The sequence below is a fragment of the Amblyomma mixtum genome, chromosome 1 (genome assembly GCF_055824585.1).
Source record: "Amblyomma mixtum isolate Tamu chromosome 1, ASM5582458v1, whole genome shotgun sequence".
Lineage (NCBI taxonomy): Eukaryota > Metazoa > Arthropoda > Arachnida > Ixodida > Ixodidae > Amblyomma > Amblyomma mixtum.
Genome location: NC_143012.1, coordinates 99,386,639 through 99,405,934, shown reverse-complemented (window position 1 = coordinate 99,405,934; position 19,296 = coordinate 99,386,639). Strand labels below are relative to the sequence as shown.

At 45.3% G+C, this 19,296-nt stretch overlaps 1 protein-coding gene across 1 annotated transcript; it reads left to right on the top strand.

The window, feature by feature from the left end:
- Positions 1–686: 686 nt before the first annotated feature.
- LOC149367323 (uncharacterized) lies at positions 687–16,984 on the top strand. The gene is made up of 8 exons (XM_089554982.1): positions 687–864; positions 1,180–1,333; positions 1,632–1,700; positions 5,513–5,575; positions 5,692–5,764; positions 5,851–5,898; positions 8,682–8,887; positions 12,897–16,984. The coding sequence occupies exons 1-8, from the start codon at positions 807–809 to the stop codon at positions 13,069–13,071; spliced, it is 846 nt and encodes a 281-aa protein (XP_089411108.1). The 5' UTR covers positions 687–806; the 3' UTR covers positions 13,072–16,984.
- The last annotated feature ends 2,312 nt before the right edge of the window (positions 16,985–19,296 follow it).

Here is a 19,296-nt window from a genome sequence, read left to right as displayed (position 1 = left end):
CAACGCACTGGGTTGGGCTTAATTGCGCAAAGGCATATCTACTTAACTCTCTGATCATAAACTACGTTTCCTCGCGGACGTAGTCTCTGCCCATGTTGCAAGTCACATGAGTGGAGTACAAACCATGATGACAGAACACGGTGTAAGAACTTCTTACACCGTGTGACAGAGCCACTTGCGTAATCATGGAGGAAGGAAACTTCCTCCAAGTGCATATTAAACTCAGCGCTCCGTCCGCTACCTTTTCCTCTTTTTGCTCCTTGAACAAACGCAAACCAATTTGAACTTTCCGCCAGTCTGGAACCAACGAAACTACGGCAACTACGGTTAACTACGGTTCAGTTCATGGAGTTATCGCTCCATGAACTGAACTGCCTAGCACTAAATTTAGCCCCTCGATAGGTTTATTGAGGGGCTTTACCTAGCACACGGTAGTCCCGAGAAAACGAAAGTGTGTTTACAGTTGTCATGGCTACAGGTCAGAAAACCGAAACAATCTTGCCACTTTTGCCATAGAGAAATATACTTACTTACGTAAGTATGTTTCTCTATGCTTTTGCGGCGGCGGATTGATACAACTGGTGGAGCGAAGCGGTGCGTTTTACAGCCTGCTGACCGGCGCGACCGGTGATTGGTTGTCTGGGTTGGTCCGCCGGCGGGCATAAACACAAGCAAAAAAGTTGCGCGTGGAGAGCGCTTACGGCAACCGATACCCACTTTTATCGTAACGCGCGCAGTCAAGGTCCGGCGGGCGTCCACTCGTAACACGACGTTGGGTTAGATTCGGTAGGTACGTAGACGTCGCGATGACACACAACGAAGAGCGAACGCATTGGTTCAAGGAAGGGGCTATCGGCCTGGGCGGTGAGTTTTTCGAGGCGCTCATCTTTTCCCGCTTTGTTTACGTCACAGAGCTTCTGTTTAAACGGCCCATACCGCAGCTGTTCTGGCCTGGACGTTCGCCGTGAATTCCTTTCGCTCCGCGGCGTGGTATCTGACGTCAGCTTTTATCCCACTTGCAGCTTAAACACTATGCCAGCGCGCGCTCTATGTCGTAAATTCATAATCACGAAACGGCCTTTTACTTACTTTCAGCGCTTATCGTGTGGTGCTTTTCTCGCCTTGCGACAGCTCGTCTGTGAGATGCCGAATATTAACGCCATAACTGCTTCGTTGCAGTTGGCGTACTTTATGGAGTCACCAATGTCTGTGTGGGTCATCCGTTCGACACGATTAAGACGAAAATGCAAGCGCAGGCCGGCTTCGAAAGCTGTAGTATGTATCAGTCCTTCCGAAAAACTCTCAGGACGGGCGGAGTCATCGGACTGTACAGGTCAGTGCAGCTTCACAATTTCATTTAGCTCAGCTCTCTGTGGAACACTCTTCCGTATCGGGCATGAAGCATCCCGCCGTGCTTGATTGCTGTGTTATACCGGTGGCATATATGCAAATCCACCCCGTGCTGTGCACGTGCTCCTCGTCATTACAGTAGTTCCAGGTTCCCCGTCTACTACGTAAAGTTGCCACCGGTTTTCCTGTGTCCGCGGTCATGCCACTGTTTTGCGAGAAAGCTCCTTAAAAATGAAAAAAAAAACTATAAAATTGCTCAAGTTTCGGTTCTGCTTTCACAGAGGCTGCGTACCGCCGCTCCTGGGTTCTGGGATCTACCGGTCCGTTCAATTCGCCGTCTTCGAGGCTGTGTAAGTGGTCTGGAAAGAAAATTTTTACTCGTACAGTACAGCACCGGTTAATTCTGCATGACTCATCCGTGAATCTTAGAGTTTTAATCTTATCTGTCATGTTTTATCTCTGCGCCCGACATAGGACCGAAAAGTCCACTTGTGAGCACTCTGACCTAGCGTGAGCGCCCGGAATGATTAATGACTTAGAGGAACAGCAGCAGCTGTATTTCCTTCATGCAATTGCCCGTATTTTTTGTTTAGTTTGGCAGCTGTACAGGTGCGGTCAGAATAATACGGAGCACAGGAAGGGTCGCGGAGCAGCGGATGGATGGATGGATGGATGGATGGATAGGAGCGCCCCCTTTGAAACGGGGTGGTGGCAATTGCCACCATGCTCAGCTTTTCTTTATTTATTATTTTTTTTGTTTACTGTGTTGGCAATCCTCATTAAGATTCTCCATCGACTTTGCCTACGGTTTCCTACTATTCTAACCTTATGCCACATCTCTGCGGAAACGTGCTTATGCGCGCTGCCTAGCAGTGGCGACAGGAACTATCTTAATTTGGAGGCGCGAAATGGCGCCGGTAGCACGGACCCACTTTTTCCGCTGGCCTATCAACATCGCAGCATATAGCACGGAATCCCTTGCTCTATGATCGCCTGATACTCTGCTGGCAGTGCCATGCGTTTCGTTGCCCCCTTTCTCGCATCGAGGAGCGGCGCGCGCTGTAAACGGGCGCAAGACGGCCGTTTTGGCATTACATGTTATCTCGGCCCTTCAGTCAGCGCTGCCACCGAGGCTGAAGTGAGAACGCCTGGATGAAGGCAGCACCTGGCGGTGTTGCCCGAACCAGCTGAGCATCTTTCGAACAGCGATAACGGTAGGGTTACAGCAAAGAGGGTAGCTCGGCGGCGGGCACTCTCGCTGCGCGCGGATAGCCAGGAATGTCTTTGATAGGTGGCGCTTAGATGCAATTTCTGCTAGCTTGGCCGCCTTTCGCGTGCTCCGTATTATACTGGCCGCACCTGTACATCTCGAATACACTTGGGAGAGGAGTCACTGCGAGTTTTGTGCATGGGGCAGATTTTGAAGCGAAAAGCTTCACTACGAGGGTCGGAGCCGAGCTTCGCGTGAGCCGGTGCACAGATTTGCCAGTTCTGCGCATGCGCGAAACCGAGTGACGTCACACGCAGCGCAGATGGCCGCAGCCGTCGCCGCCGACTCGTCACTGCTTAGGAACTCCCATTACACCCCTTACAATGCGAAACCAGATAAGGGAAACCAGATGGCGTCAGTCCTGTGTTTTGTGTGCCTTCTGTGTCCCCGTTTCTTGCGCCATACCAGTTTTTATTTCATAAGGGGTGTAATGGCTGCCATCCATTTCCATCACACAGTTATTTTAGATGCCCATTCGGCAAAGATCAACTGGGGAACCATTGAGGCCAAACGTATCATGAGATTAGGGGAAGAATGTGTCAGTGACCCTTCCATTGCTTTAACAGATAATGAGGTTCGATTTCTTGAACAGGGCATGTGTAGGGGGTTGTCATGACATGGTTTTTGGTTTTTGATGATTTTGTGGTTTTGGTGCTGCTTGGCTTGGATATATTCTGTCTTTTCCTCAATAAATGTTAGTTGCGAGTCAACGCTCGTCCTGTTTGCTCTCCGTCCTCGTCCTCAGCGCTGTTTATTCATTATGTCACCTTACCAACTAGCCCAGATGTCTCTTCTTTCGTTACGGATGTTTTCAATGTCCTTACATGCAGCGTAAGTTACTTAACATGCAGTTACTTAACAAAGCGACCGCCCCAAGTCGGTGATAATCATGAGCAGATGGTACTGCGTTTGCTAGTAGTGCTTAGCCATGTGGTCGAGCTTTCCTATCTGCAGCACTGTGCCTGAGCTCGTGGATTAACGCCTCATAGCTCGCAGTTCTTGGACTAAACAGAACTAAATAGCCTGTTAGTTGTGACGTGCATGCCAGAAATACTGACGTTTTGTGGTTATAACCAAATTCCTCTTTCCTCATTCTTTCGTATAAGGTGAGGTTTTTTAATTCTGAATACAGCTTGGTGGCTCAGTGGTAAGGGCATTTGGCTGCTTTGCTCGAGGACTCGGCTTCAGTCTCAGCTGCAGCGGCTGCATTTAGATGCAGACGAGCTACAGGAGGTGCTGTGCGATGCCGGCGTGCATTAAAGAACCCTGGGTGGCTTAGGTTAATCCGGAGCCCTCCACTATGGCATCCTTCATATCCGACGTGTCACTTTGGAATGCTACACGGTGCATATCTTTTCATTTCCACCCAATTTTCTCTGTGCTCATCAGTCATTTGTGTTCTATTCACATCTAACACCACAACTGCCCCTGGGTGTCCTGAGAATGCAGACTCCCTAATGTCACACCAAAAGGAAAATCGCGAGGACATTAGACACTCATTGCAGATGCTCATTGCAGACTGTCACTGTAGACACCTCTTGTAGACACCTCTTGTAGACACCTCTTGTAGACACCTCTTGTAGACACCTCTTGTAGACACCTCTTGTAGACACCTCTTGTAGACACCTCTTGTAGACACCTCTTGTAGACACCTCTTGTAGACACCTCTTGTAGACACCATAGCAGGCAACCTAAATGCTGTTGCATTTTCTTGTTGTTAAGGCCTCAAGTTTTTTGTTTTTTTAAGGGAGGGGGAGCGGGGGGGGTGAGGTTTTCAGACAGTTGTTCTTGCTCACAGCAGCCCAAGACATCAAGTTCTGACACTGCAGACCTCAGAAATTGTATACGGTGCTGTCATCTACTAGAACTGCAGTAATAATTTTTAATGGACTGTATATGCCTCATTTTAGTTGCTTGTTTTCTTCTCTGTAGTGATGCATAAGACATTAGAACATAGGGATCACCCTCTGTGTTTGTGGCATTTGCCTACGGCTGCTAAATAATTTATAATCTAGTTTCTTCTTTTGTGCTGTTTTGCTTTGTTTCAACTGCCAAACAATGGCTTTTTATGTAAAATTAAGCTTTGATTGTATGAGGCATACATTATTTGTTGTCATTCCAGCTCCTGGAGCAGGATAGCTTTGGCCTTGCAGTGAATTAGAACGACTGGTTGGTGATTGTCATTGATTGCCACTGACCAGTCGGTGATTGTATTGCAGTTTCTTGTGGGATTCATGAGTGTGACCTAAACCCACCTTTGATGTCACAACCATAGTTGGTTGTTGGAACTGAAACTGAAATGGCGTCAGAGATGAAATTCAATTGCAAATTATTAAGTGGCCATACAGGGACATCACGGGGTGATCCCTGTATTCTAATGTCTAGCGCGTCATTACAAAGAAGGAAATGTGCCAGCAAAAATTTTGTGTAAGGGCTTCCCGTGGTGAAGGCTAGAAGTGAATCCAGAAAAGGGTAGTAGCGCCGAAACAGACAACACACAGAAAGCTAGATGGGACAGGCGCATCCCGTCTAGCTTTCTGTGTGTTGTCTGTTTCGGTGCTACAACCCAACAAGTACTGCTAGAAGTGAACACCTGATTATGGTTTCTATGTGGGCCGCTCTCAGTAGTTCTGACTAGATAACCATGAATATGACCAAATACAACTTTTCTTAAGTGGAGTGAACAGACATGAAAGAAAGGTTAGGGCTTGGAAAACATTCTGAATGCCTGAAAGCTCATTTACCTGTATGTTCATTGCAGCTGTGTGAAGCTACTGGTGTGCTCAGAAAAGCATGATCATTTCCCAGTGCAGTTATATCTCCTGCTCCCCTGTATATTGGTGGCTTTTTGCAGTTTTCGTTGTTAATTATCAGTTATCATTTGTGTTGCAGATATACATACCTCGACAACACAGTATGCACAAGCCAGATCCCACTCACGGCGGGGCTCCAAACGTAAGGTCTCATGGAATCTGTACAAACATTGCAGCTATGACTAGACTAAACAACTGTGTTTTGGTGGTCGGTCAAATGTTTAGGGGAATGCCTGACACTGCGTATTCCACTTGCAGGAGGGTTGTAATTGGAGGCGTCATCGCATCTACTGCCCGGGCAATAATTGAGTGCCCACTAGAGTATGCCAAGGTTTGACTCATTTTGAGAAGAAAAAAAGTCCCTTTGCACATCTGGTGGCATTTGCGGACAGTGACTTTCAATTGCTGTGTTTGCAGATAAGCCGGCAGATTGGCCAGACATGGACTGTCCGCAAGGTCTATACGGTAAGTGGCATCTGTCAAGTCTAAACCAGCATTAATTCGAAGCAAACTTCAGAGGATAGCAATGTGAAAAATGGTTTACGAAAAGCTTACCTGTGAGCCAGCAACGAGTAATAGGATGTAATAGGATGTTTCAGCCAGCGTCTTCGCTTCGGCGGACCGAGTTGTTGCGATGCGCGTCTCTTCTTTAACTCTTTCCTCTTATCTTCTAACTCTCCTCTATCTGCACATGGCAGTGGTGGTGGCTCGGCTCGAGCCAGTCGGCAGGCCCGTGCACTTTCCTTTTCATCCTTCTCTCAGTCGCAACATTGGGTACGTACAATGCTACCTTAATATTCACTCCTAGTATTGAATTCACCATATTTAATTTTTGTTTTCAAACTTTCATGGCATTATCAAACCTATAAGGGATGAAACCTTCAGAGCTTTTGTGCAGTTGCTTCATCTGTAACAAATTCCTCACAGTCACAGTTGAGTTTTCTCTGTGCTATATACAGTAATGAACAAGGTCACATGACCTATACTGCCCTCCTGCCAACCAGCTCTGCAAGGTTGCAGAGGGACTGGATAGGCGTCGGTGATATTGGTGAGTAATGGCACAAATCCCCCTGAGAAGCAACTTAGATGGGCTGGCTAGGTCACGTGACTTTGTGACGTCATCACAGCCTGCCCACACCCACACAATTGAACCGCTCGGACAATGGCTAAGTGGCTGAGTGGAGGCTACCACTCGCCACTCGTTAAAAAAAAATTGCATGTGCGCAGTGCAGGAATAATCCGGTTCCACGAGGCACCAAGTGTGGCTGCGAAGTGGTGGGCATGTGGCTGACAGCTAGCGCCATCTATGGCTTGCACCTCTCACTAGCGTGAACCGTGCCTGCACATTAGAACCTTGCGGCTTGTTGTAAACTTGCCAAGCACAGGAGAAGGCTGTCAGCTTCAGCGATAACTAGTTGCAGCAAACAGGCAACCATGAAGTGTGCAAAATTTTGTGATGCACTCGTATTGGCTGTTTTGATTGGCCGCACCCAGTAACATCAGTAGCAAAGTAAAATTGGAAGTCCCATGAAAATCGAGTTGAGGGCTTCACTTCGTTTGCTTGTATTTTGAAATTTATTTATTGAATAACTCCCATTCCCTTGCACTGATTCCTATAATTCTTGTTGAATCAGTATCAGTCTGACACGAAAAATTCACTTCAAGCATAGCTGGCATCATAATAGATGCCAGCTATATATAACAGCTTTGTCTTACCGGTACTCACCTATGGGGCAGAAACGTGGAGGCTAACAAAGAGGGTTCAGCTTAAGTTAAGGACAATGCAGCGAGCTATGGAAAGAAAAACGGTAGGTGTAATGTTAAGAGACAGGAAGTGGGTGGAGTGGGTGAGGGAACAAACGCAGGTTACTGACATCCTGGTGGAAATCAAGAGGAAGAAGTGGGCTTGGGCAGGGCATGCAATGCAAAGGCAGGATTATCACTGGTCCTTAAGGGTAACAGATCGGGTTCTAAGAGAAGGTAAGCATATCAGAGGCGGAAGATAGGTAGGTGGTCGGTTGAGATTAAGAAGCTTGCGGGGATACGATGGCCGCAACTGGCGAGGGACACAGTTAATTGGATAGACATGGGAGAGGCATTTGCTTTGCAGTGGGCGTCGCTTCAGGAAGAGTTGCAAGGCACCTTTAAGCCTTTCCAGTGTACGCTTGCAGAGGCAAAGCATTCAGTTGCCACTCAGTCACTCGAGCGGCTAGGATTTAAAGGGGTACAGATATAAAATTTTGAACACAAACATACAATATGATTTAGTTTCATGGGCCTAAGGAGATGCAAGTTTCAGTCCCAGGCATTGAGTGGAACATAATTTAATGACTTTGAATGTTGTCCAAGGAGCCACTTGGCATTTTCACCCGAATTCAGTAATGGCAGAGTGCACTAATTCCAATTATTGGGTCGTCCCAGAACCTAGTGATTGTTTTCAGAAACAGCCAGTGCTTGCCGGCGACTTGACATCATCAGCAGTGTGTTAGTTCAGGTTGGCCAGTCAGCTGTGACGTCACGGTGCGTTTCAGCGCTGGCCATGACCGAGACAGAAACTGCCAGTACAAGATCATTTGTACTTAATTATTGTTGCTGGACAGTGATGTTTTGAAGTCATTTTCTTGATTACTATGCCTTTTTCAAGGCAAAAGAAAATAGATACCCAAAAGCTTTGTCTCTTAGACCCTTTAAGCCTGCATGCTTCAGTGGCGACTGAAAGCAAAGCATTGCAGAATTGCATAAGTAGCCACGGGAAGCATTTCTCAGCTGTTGCATGAGAACAGCCTGAATGAAAGCACGAGAGAGGAAGGCCTTAGTCAGGAGTTGCTATTGGCTTCCTTTCTACATTCAATAAAATTCTGCTTCTCAAATGGTGATGTTGATGCCAGGTGGGTGAACAAGTTTGTTTGTGAATTGTGCTCTACCTGAGAGGTCACTGAGAATAATCCTCTTTATTTTGGTGCTGGGATGCCATGCATTCTTTTTTATTTGCAGACTGAGTTTACTTTGACGAGTAAGTGCACAAATCTTTTTTCTTTGTTGATGCCGACAACATCACTCTCATCAAAGGTGTCGAGCTTTAACAGTGACAGCGATAAGCTCTCTACAAATCTTCCAATCAAACGGCAACAAAGTTGATTGCTGTTTTGAGGCATGTGTTAAGAGAAGCACCGTATGCTTTGAGCCAGGAAAAAAGATGATGAATTGAGAGGACCCTGGGAACTGTTACGAGTAGTGCCTGCGTGCAGGGCTTTGGTGTGACGTGGATGCGGACAGTGGGGCTGATGACGTCGTACTTCATCTTCCTCGACTCGGGCCGGCGTAACTTCAACGAGTACTTCCAGCGCCCCCTGCTGGGGCCGTTCCTCATCTCTGGCCTGGCAGCAACGGCCGCCTGGTGGATTGTCTGGCCACTGGAGTACATGAAGTCACAGGTGCAGGGACACTACGGCCAGTGAGTATAGATGGACCTTTCATTGGTCAAATGTTTAGGGGAATCCCCCAAGGTGGAGTAGATTTGTAATAAGGGAGTAATTACTCATCGACATCCACCCGAGTGCAGCCATACGGCTACAGTGGAAAGCTGTACAGCTTTCTCAGAAACTCCGTAGTTAAAGAAAAAATTCGCAGAGGCTTAGCTTGGTTAAGCCCGGTAATTGCGAAAGCAATATCCGTACCTACGCCATGGTTCAGCTTGTAGTGTAGCTGGTGGTGGTGCTTGTGGTGATGCATCGGTTATACAAGCCAATCCAATCTAATGTAATGTAATGTAATCTAATGTAATCTAATCCAGTGCACTCCAATCCAATCCAATCTTCATGTGCACCGCTGTCGCACAAGGACGGCACGAGATGGTCGCCCAGCTCTTCGGCGTGACGTCACACAGAGGTCATGCGAAAGGTCGATGGTGGTCACCGCCGCGTCACAGCAAAGGCTTGAAAGTGCAAGTAGTATTGCTTTCGCAATAAAATTCATCCTGGTCTGAGATTCGAACCTGGGACCACCGCTTCACAGGAGCAGTCGCTCTACTCTGGTGAAGCAGTGGTCCCAGGTTCGAACCCGGGACCAGGACGAATTTTTCTTTAACTGCGAAGTTTCTGAGAAAGCTGTATAGCTTTCCTTTGTAGCCGTATGGCTACGCTCGGGTGGATGTCGATGAGTAATTACTCCCTTATTGCAAATTTACTCCACCTTAGGGGATTCCCCTAAAAACATTTGACCAACACTGTTCCCACTTCGAGTTATTGATCAATTCGCTCTCGCCCTACCATAAGCTTGCCGTCCCGGTTAGCTCAGTTGGTAGAGCGACGGCTCCGGTGAAGCGGTAGCCCCGGGTTCGAACCCCGGACCAGGCCGAATTTTTTTTTTAACTATAAAGTTTCTGAGAAAGCTGTACAGGTTTCCTTTGTAGCCGTATGGCTGCGCTCGGGTGGATGTCGGATGAGTAATTACTTCCTTATTAGATAGACCTTTCAGGCAGTGCTTTTTGTTTCTGTCAAAAAAGTATTTAATTTCCTTAAATTGTACATTCAGGCCTCAACCAAGGTAGTGTATTAGTTTTTGAGTATAAATTACCTGCAGGTAATTTCTTTGAGGGATGTGTAAAATTTCTCTAAAAGTGTCACTGTTTTTGGAAGTAACATTGAAATGCCAGCATCTGTTTGGTAAGCATGACAAGGATCACAAAAGGTGTCCATTCGTTTTGAAATTTAATAAAGAAAGCCAATTATATAACAGGTGGCGAAATCTTTGTGCTGATAATTGCTCATGACATGCTAGTCAGTTCACTGTTTTGGGAATTATTATTTACTCCTTTCTCTATATGGCTTAAAAAAGCCATCCTACTTGTGATGTGAATGATACCTGAGAAACGAAAAAATCATTTCTAGGTGTAACACACGCTCAAAAATCTGCGACTTTGCTGTGAGCACAATTGTGCACAAAGCGCCTCAAAGGGATAATTCTTTGTAGCTGGATTCTTGCGTGGTTGGCTTTTCCCAACCAGTTGGGACCTATGAGGCTTTTTTTCTGCTTGTCTCATCATCCTGTCCTGTCCAGCCTCCAGAAACTGCCAGCCTACTGAGGGCCTTTGCAGTGACATGAATGTGAAACTTCAAAGCTTGAACGGTTCAAGCTGACATCATTACTAAACAAAAGAGCTGCCCCATTGGACTATATTGTTACGAGGCGGCCAGCCGAAGAATGAGGCGTGGTGAACGATGGCTATGAGATGATTTAATGGACGCTGGCCTAGCGCGAGCGCTCCGACCCGCGCCACTGCCAGCTTCGTCTTCGTCACAATATTGTTTGTGGCAACGCCTGATCAGATTTCTTCTGGCACTCTTGTGCTGTTCGCTCAACAGAGGCTTCTGGTGAACTCTCTCTCTTTATACACACACACACACACACACACACACACACACACACACACACACACACACACACACACACACACACAAGTCCTGCCACGGTGGCTCAGTGGTTACGGCGCTCGGCTGTTGACCCGAAAGACGTGGGTTCGATCCCGGCCATGGCGGCTGAATTTCGATGAAGGAGAAATTCTAGAGGCCCGTGTGCTGTGCGATGTCAGTGCACGTTAACCCTTAATCTGCCACTCCCGAGATAACTCGGGCTACCACATATGCACACCCCCTGCCCATCCCGAGTTAACTCGTTTTGGCTTTTTAACTCGCCCCCTGCCGCTCCCGATAATACTTGTGTAAAAAAAACTAAGCAAACATGTAGCGCCATCTATGGAGAGACTCCGTAAATTCATAGATTTTGTAGGATAAATTTTAAACAACAGATGGCGCGCATGTTTTCACATCCGAGTCACTTCGTTTTGGTCTGCGCACAGCAGCCATGAGGCTATGTGCCACACCCGTCCGCGCTTTGACGGACGAAGAAATTCAAAATTGCTTGTGAATTCGGAGTCGAATGATAATGAGAACGAGGAAGGAGCCGACCTAAGTGCCTTGTCGAGTGATGACAGCGATGAAGTCCCCCTGCCACCGAAAAATCCGCGTAAAAGGAGGAAATTCGACAGGCCAGTTTGTTGCTGGAAGATTTGATTCATTACAACTAATATCTATAAGATTATCCTGAATAAACATATCTACATGTCCTGCAGAGCATTTTAGTCCGTTACTAGCAAAAAATTTCCAGGAAACTAACATGCAAAAAAACCCGGCAGGGGGTGTGCAGATGTGAGTAAAAAAACCTGGCACTGAAAGGGTTAAAGAACCTCAGGTGGCCGAAATTTCCAGAGCCCTTCACTACGGCGTCCATCATAGCCTGGATCGCTTTGGGACGTTAAACCTCAATAAGCCAACACACCCACAGTTCAGATATATAGGATATATATATAGTTTTCAAACGCGCGTGCGTGGGTGCGTGTGTGTGAGAGAGAGCGCACAGAGCAAGGTGCTGAGGGAGAGGAACACTATGAGATAGGGTTAGATAGACATGAGATAGGGTTATAGGTACATGTGCGGGCCAGTGTCGGCTATAAAAGCCAACAAGGCCCGGTAGTGGGGCCCATGGCTCCAGATTCAAGCGTCTGGGGTGGTAACTGTGATTTCCAAGGTGTTTGCGTGCTTCCTGAAGTCCGGGGAAAGTGAGCATAAAGTGATGTAACGCCACATCTGTAACAGAAGTGGGGCAGAAGGGGCAGTTCAAAAGCGGGGTCTGCAATGTCGAGGAGGCCCTGACCACGGCCGTCAATGCAGAATCCACCAGGATTCTCCTCAGCGCCACCTCCTCAATGGCGAGTTAAATAACCGCAAAGGTTGGATCCACGCGGTTAAATTAAAGCACGTGTGGAGCGGTGAAGAAATCCTTTTTTAGGTCCCAACCTCCGTCCTCGTGTTATATACTGCTGCTTGGGCCTTTTGTAAGGGCCTGCAGTATATTCTAAATAAAAAAAATTGTGTTAGCTACCAAAACAATATATTTGTACAAGGTCACCTGCTTCTAGAATGTCCACAATAATCTGGGCATTAATCTTGCGTGACACTCTGTGAAGCTAGATCACGTACTCTTATGTCCACGTTAGAAGTGGACAAATCTACGCATTGAGGGATGTGTGGCGTCAGTCATGAGTGATCCTGGTGGAAAGCACAAATTTTGCGTCCAGTGCGAAAATAATAATGTTTGAAGAGCACCATATACCTTAATATTGGGAGAAAGCTGGAACATTCTTAGAAACAGCCCTTAAATCATAATCTGAAAACAGCAGCAAAGTATTTCAATGCACGTAGACATGTTGTATTTGTAATACAAAGTGTTTCGGGGATAGCATCTGGAGAATAAGTCATCCTTGAAAGTGAAAATGCTGCAGTGCGTCACGTCATTTTATTGTGTTATGTGGTTGACTGTGCTTTTTAGTGCTGCCTGATGCACTTTTTTGCCGGCAGCCGTGTGTTCAGTTTTTAAAATCTCAATTTTCCTTTGCTACCATCCAGAAATGTGTCCCTGCTCCAACGGATGCGGACTGTGTACAACCAGAAGGGTGGCTTCACAGCCATGTACCGTGGCCTGGCTCCCGGCTCCATTCGCAGCTTTGTGGCCAACGGGACCAGCATGATTGTCATGAGCTACGCCCAACGAAAGGTCACCGAACTGGGCCTTCGAGACTGACCCTCGTCTCTCCACAATCTGCTGTGCTTGGCTTCACTTCTCATTACCTCTTGCTCAGTGGTTTATTTTTTGAAATGTTTCTGATGTTTTTGTGTGCTTTAATATGTTTGGGCCTCGGTACGTGTCGACAGTAAGAGAAATTTTAGAGCGCAGCTCTTTGGCGCCCGTTCCTGCATTTCGCGGCGTCGCCGTTGTCCCTTGTAACCAGCTCCACAGCGCACTGCTCTAGCTTCGCGCGCTCCTGGCGCCATTTTTCACTGCACGCCCAAACCAAAACGCATAGCCGCCGCCGTTCGCCACTGTGCTCACCACTGTGCTCGCCACTGTGCCCTTCCCCCCCCCCCCCCCCCCCCCCTTCTTCCTCTGTGGCAGCGACAGCGTGCAGTGTTCTCCGGTTGCCAAAGCGCTGGCTCAGCATCAGCGAATCACGGTGCTTGCATCCCAAGCCGAAACGCAGCCACGCTTACTTTACTCGCTAGCAGCGTTAGCGGCATTACTCAGTCGATCCCTGCTATCTCTTCACCGCGCAACTTAGAACCAGGCATTGGTGCAGCAAGTCAAGCATATATCTACCTATTTCTCCAACTACAAAGCTTCCTTCATGACAATCAAGAGCCTGCCGCGGTGACTCAGTGGTCACGGTACTCGGCTGCTGGCCCAGAAGACGCGGGTTCAATCCCGGCCATAGTGGCCGCATTTCTATGGAGGTGAAATTCCAGAGGCTCATCTACTGTGTGATGTCGGTGCTCGTTAAAGAACCCCAGGCGGTCGAAATTTCTGGAGCCCTTCACTACGGCGTCCCTCATAGCCTGAGTCGCCTTGGTACGTTAAATCCCAATAAAACATAATAAAGCAACAAAGAGCAATAAATAAATGAAATGAAAAATGAAAAAAACCAATAAACCAGTCATAACAATCAAGAACTGTCAGCGGAGTGTTTCCTGAAAAAGGAATATGTGTGAAAAATAACAAGTCTGTAATTGTACATGCATGTCTTGCTCGAATTCTTTGCCTCAATCTATCGAAAAGCTGAAACAGCTGATGAGCTGTGCTCAAATTTTGCATTAGGAAGTAACGTAATCGTCGGCAATTTTTTTCTTTTTCTAGACGCTTGCAATCAAATTGCAGGGAGCAGTGCTATCTTTGACCACTTGTGCCTACATGGTATCTCTGCCATTATCAGATACTCCTAAATAAATCACAAGAACTATTTTCAACAGCACTACATAACAAGACCAGACATAGGAATTGACAGACATGGTGCCGTGTTTGTCTCATTCGTCTTGTTGTCTAGTGCTGTTGAAAAGAGTTCTTGTCATGGAGCACCAACTCGCCCGGTCTGCCGTCCTTCTCAACTAAATGCCTTACATTTAAGGCTGTTTTGCCTGAAGTGTGCTTTATGCTCAGAACTCTTTCGGCAGTTATGACTTCCTTATCATTTCATCCCCCCCCCCCCCCCCCCCAACATGCAAGCTTTAGAGCATTGCAGTGCCCGAGAGGTGCCAAAAGCCCATTTTATATGGACCACCATTGCCTGTACATGTGTGGGGAGTTTCCCGTTTCTCTGCAGTGCATGTCTGTTTACTAGAGCTTTTTACTGGCTAGCTGACGGGCATTTTAATAACTGGATTTGTGAGAACAGGGGTATCGGACGGATCCTGTTGTTTGTGAACAATAATAGCTTTCTTGGGGCACTTTAGCCCACACTAAGGTTCTTCAGCTGGAGAGTTGAATGTATTTTGTTCAACTCTGCAGAAAAAAGTGTTGTTAAAGCTTCTTATTTTTAACTGAGTTGTTTGCTTGAATGGTTGCATATGAATGGTGTTTGCTGGGGGCGAGTCTAAATGCTATGCTGGGAAACTTTCTACAGACTATCCTAACTATTCCAATTTTTACACTTTTGCATTTACGCACAGTTTAGGCACGTCAGAAGTGACTGTTTCATTTAAAATTTTTATACCTTTTTGTTGTGTTTGCATTTCGTATGTTTTGTAAATTCTTTTTACATTGTGCAATATATGCAGCAGCTGTCCAGATATTGTGATGCTTTCCTGTGCAGTACAACATTTTATGTTTTGTATGTTTTTTTTTAAGTGCTGTTTTGGTGAGCATTTAAGCACAGAGCTTTGCAATGCAAGCAATGCTATCCAGGTGCTTACTATAGCGTCTTGTTTTCAATTTGCATGCCGTTTAATCTCTGGGCTGACTGTGATATTAGAAGGTAGATGCCATGAGCTTAAGTATCCATATTTGATTCAGCTGCTTTCCAAGCCATGTACTGTGAAAGAATTTCTGCAGCCACTCTCTTTGGACCATTGCATGTGAGGCACCTCAGGTGCAGAATTGTAAGCTCTTTTTTGACTGTGGTTAGTTCTTCACTAAAGTTGCTGTTTCCAGAGGAGCTGTGTAGATGTGTAGATGTTTTCTAGTTCTCTTCAAGATCAAAAATGATCATAAACCATGAGGAGCCATTTCACAATCGCATTGAGGCTATATACCTTTTTCTTGTTGCCTGTTATAACGAGTCTTCTGTATTTAGCTGTCTGGTTTGCATAAAATCGACCTGCGCAAGTTAATGACATATTTGGGCTCAATCGGTGACCACAAGGTAGCTTGTGATAGTCTGCGTTTTTCGAGGAATATTTGAACATCATAACTTGCCTGGATTGTCCAGAATCACTGAAAAACTGCCATCGGCTGCGCTTATAATTTTCATTGAGGCAAGCGAATGCAGATTTGAAAGGTTATGCCATCTGGCGGAATGTGAAGCAACCAGTGCCCCTGCTCGTAACTCTGGTAGGGTGTCCAGTTCCCCAGATGACACAGCTTTTCAAATTGCCTGTTCTTCTTGCCTCTACGAAAATTCCGGACAATCCAAGTAAGTTCCGTGTTAAATTATTTATCGAAAAACGCAGACTATCGTAGGCTACCTTGTGGTTGGTGGTCAAATGTTTAGGGGAAACCCCCTAATATGGAGAGGTTTGTAATAAGGGAATAATTACTCATTGACATCCACCCAAGCGCAGCCATACGGCTACAGAGGAAAGCTATACAACTTTCTCAAAAACATCACAGTTAAAGAAAAATTCATCCTGGTCCGGGGTTCGAACCCGGGACCACCGCTTCACCGGGGCAGTCGCTCTACCAATGGAATGAGCCAAAATAAGCAATAGTTTGCACAGGAGAATTTTTTACAACTTGGACAGATAAATGCGCAACACACTGTAGACAGTGCTCAGTTGGCAGCTCAGTGCACATAGTTGCGGGCTTTTTTTGTTTGTTTGTTTTAAAGGACTACAGGCACCTAATTTTAGTTGTTTTTCTTCTTTCAAATGATGTGTTACACATTAGAATGCATAAATTGCCACGTTATTCGCCTACAACCGATAAATAAATTAGTCTGATTTCTTCTCTCATGCTGTTTTGGTTTCATGAACTGAACGATGACTAACGTGTAGTTGACGTTTAGATCACATGAGGCACGAAAGAGCTCAGGTAATAGCTGGAATGCCAAGAATCAACGCATCAGCTATAGTTCTATGACCATTTTTTTTCCATGCCTTATGTGACCTACATACTAACTACACGTCAGAGCTATCATTCGACTGATTAAACCAAAACAGCATGAAGAGAAAATGAAATTATAAATTATTTAGGGTTTGTAGACGAGAACCATGGGGAGATCTATATTTATTAATGTCTGTAGCATCATTTGAAAAAAGAAAACGTGCATGCAAAACATTGATGTCTATATTCTTTTAAATGAAATGAAAATGTTATTTCTGTTCTGCATTTAAACAAGACATCTCTAGTGGCATTTTTTCCTGCATAGAAAGGGACCTGGTGTTTTATCTGAAGTGTTATGGACAGTGAACATGCTTTCATGAATAAAAAAAATTGCTGACCACTAAAATGATCTGGTGACTCCATGCTTTAGGTTTAGTTGTTTTCTCTCTTTAGAATGGTGCACAGCACATCAGAAAACATGGAAAGGCACGTGGATTGTGCCAACAAGTGGTAAATAACTTGTGTTTGAATTTTTTTTTCTCTCGTACTCTTTTTGTTTAAGTAGCCAACTGTGGCTTTGCTATACAAGACGCATTTAGGCAACACGAGGCATACAAGAACTCCAGTATGGTTTCCGCTTTATTTTTAAGGGCAGACACTGGTCTTAGACCAATTTTCCTTATTTTTACTTCAATCCTAATAAAACTCTACCACCTTGCTCAGTTTTTATACTGATTTCAACAATGAACTTGCCTTTCTCAAATTAGTCAGTTCCCAAGATAATAAATTTTAATTAGTCATTCATTAGTAACTCGGTGCAAAAAGAACTGCTTAATAAAAAATAATTTTTAATCCATGGCTACTTAGTATGGTGAGCAAAGAGTGCAATATAATCAAAACCATTTTATTTTCATTAGTTAATTTTGCAGCACTTGGAATATCAGTGTTCAAGGTGTGAATGTAATGGATCTATAAACTTTGCGAAAATTATAAATTTTTTAAGTGCGATTGAACAAATCTGCTTTGATTATTGCACGCACTGTGCCTTCAGCTTCCCTTAGCAAACAGTGTGACATCTCTGTCTATCCTAGATGTTCAGATATCGACATACTAAGACAGCCAGATGTCCAAAATTTTCATGCCATTAAATTGTCTGCTCATGCATAAATTAAGCCCACACGATGATCTGAATTTAATATTATGGTCAAAATGTTGATTTCTTGAAGGAAAAGTTTGCTACAGTTGGAACATAATAGCTGTAGATTCCACAAATGTCAGTTTTTTTAAATTGTTTTTTGGGTCATTTTTCCCCCCTTAATTCATCGGCTCTTAGGCAAGCCTGTTCAAGAGTTGCAATGACAAAAAATGAACAAAATGGCTTTTATCGCAGTTTTTTTCATGCCTCGCATGAGCTGAACGCATCTTGGTATGTTGCAGCCCATGTTTGGCTGTTCAAAATGAAACAATATGAGAAAAAAATCTCATTATAAATTATTCAACTGTTGTAGGTGAATTCCTTGTCTTAACTCATGTAAACCACTGTGTAGCAGATCACACCGATGCAAAAAAATGCTTCCAAAAATGTGGTGTTTCCTTTAAGGGCTTGCTAAGGCTTCTGTTTGGTAATAAATTTGCCATATCATTTGAGCAACTAACAGAATCTTGCATCAAAGTGAACTAGGACTGTTCTCATCCAGTCTTGGCAGAGTTCTCAACAGCAGATGGGGCTGACTTCATTGTCGTAAATATTTGAAATTGCTTAATAGCTAGCACTATTTGGTCTAGTCTCACTATCTACTAGCCCATTCAGAACCGCTACTCAAAGTCATTAGCACGCTTGCTTTCAAGCAGAATTAGTAATAAAAAAAAAGCTGGAGAGATGGTGTCGTGGCCCTTAGTAACTGAAAGCTTGGCTAGCTTTTACGGAACATGTTGCGTCTTGGAAGTAGATTGACAAGGCCGTCATGGAGCCGTCGGACCATGCGTCCCGCTGGTCAACTGCCCATGCTAACAGACCGCAAAGTGCTTATATCAAGATAGAAAAAGGAGGAAGGATGGGGGGGGGGGGGGGGGGTGCGGCGCCCTAACACTGACATGCAACCTTGAGTTGGATATTTGCTTATCGGACTACAAACCACCATCACCACCAGCCTGACTATGCCCACTGCAGGGCAAAAGCCTCTTCCATGCCTCTCCAATTAACCCTGTCCTTTTCTACCTGCAGCCACCGTACACCCCTGTGAACTTCTTAATCTCATCTACTCACCTGAATTCACTGCCCATTCTTGATTTCGACTAGGATCTCATTAACTCGCGTTTGTTCCCTCACCCACTCCGTCCGCTTCTGGTCTCTAATTAATGTTACACCGATCATTTTTTCTTTCCATAGTTCGCTGCGTTGTCCTTAAGCTGAACCCTCTTTGTTAGCCTCCACGTTTCTGCCCCATAGGTGAGTACTGGTAAGATAAAGTTGTTGTATACTTTTCTCTTAAGGGATAGTGGTAAACTGCCACTCATGCTCTGATGGAACCTTCCGTATCCCTTATCGACCCAGCGACCAGTACACACTGGACATAAGAAAAAAGTAATTGAAAAAGCGATAAATCAAAACCGAAACCTTTTCTACGGCTTCCGGAAGAGAAAAGAAATATCTCGACCATAATAGCTCCTCTTTCAAACGCGTCTTTTTAGGAGGGCAGCACAGTAATAGCGTCCGTC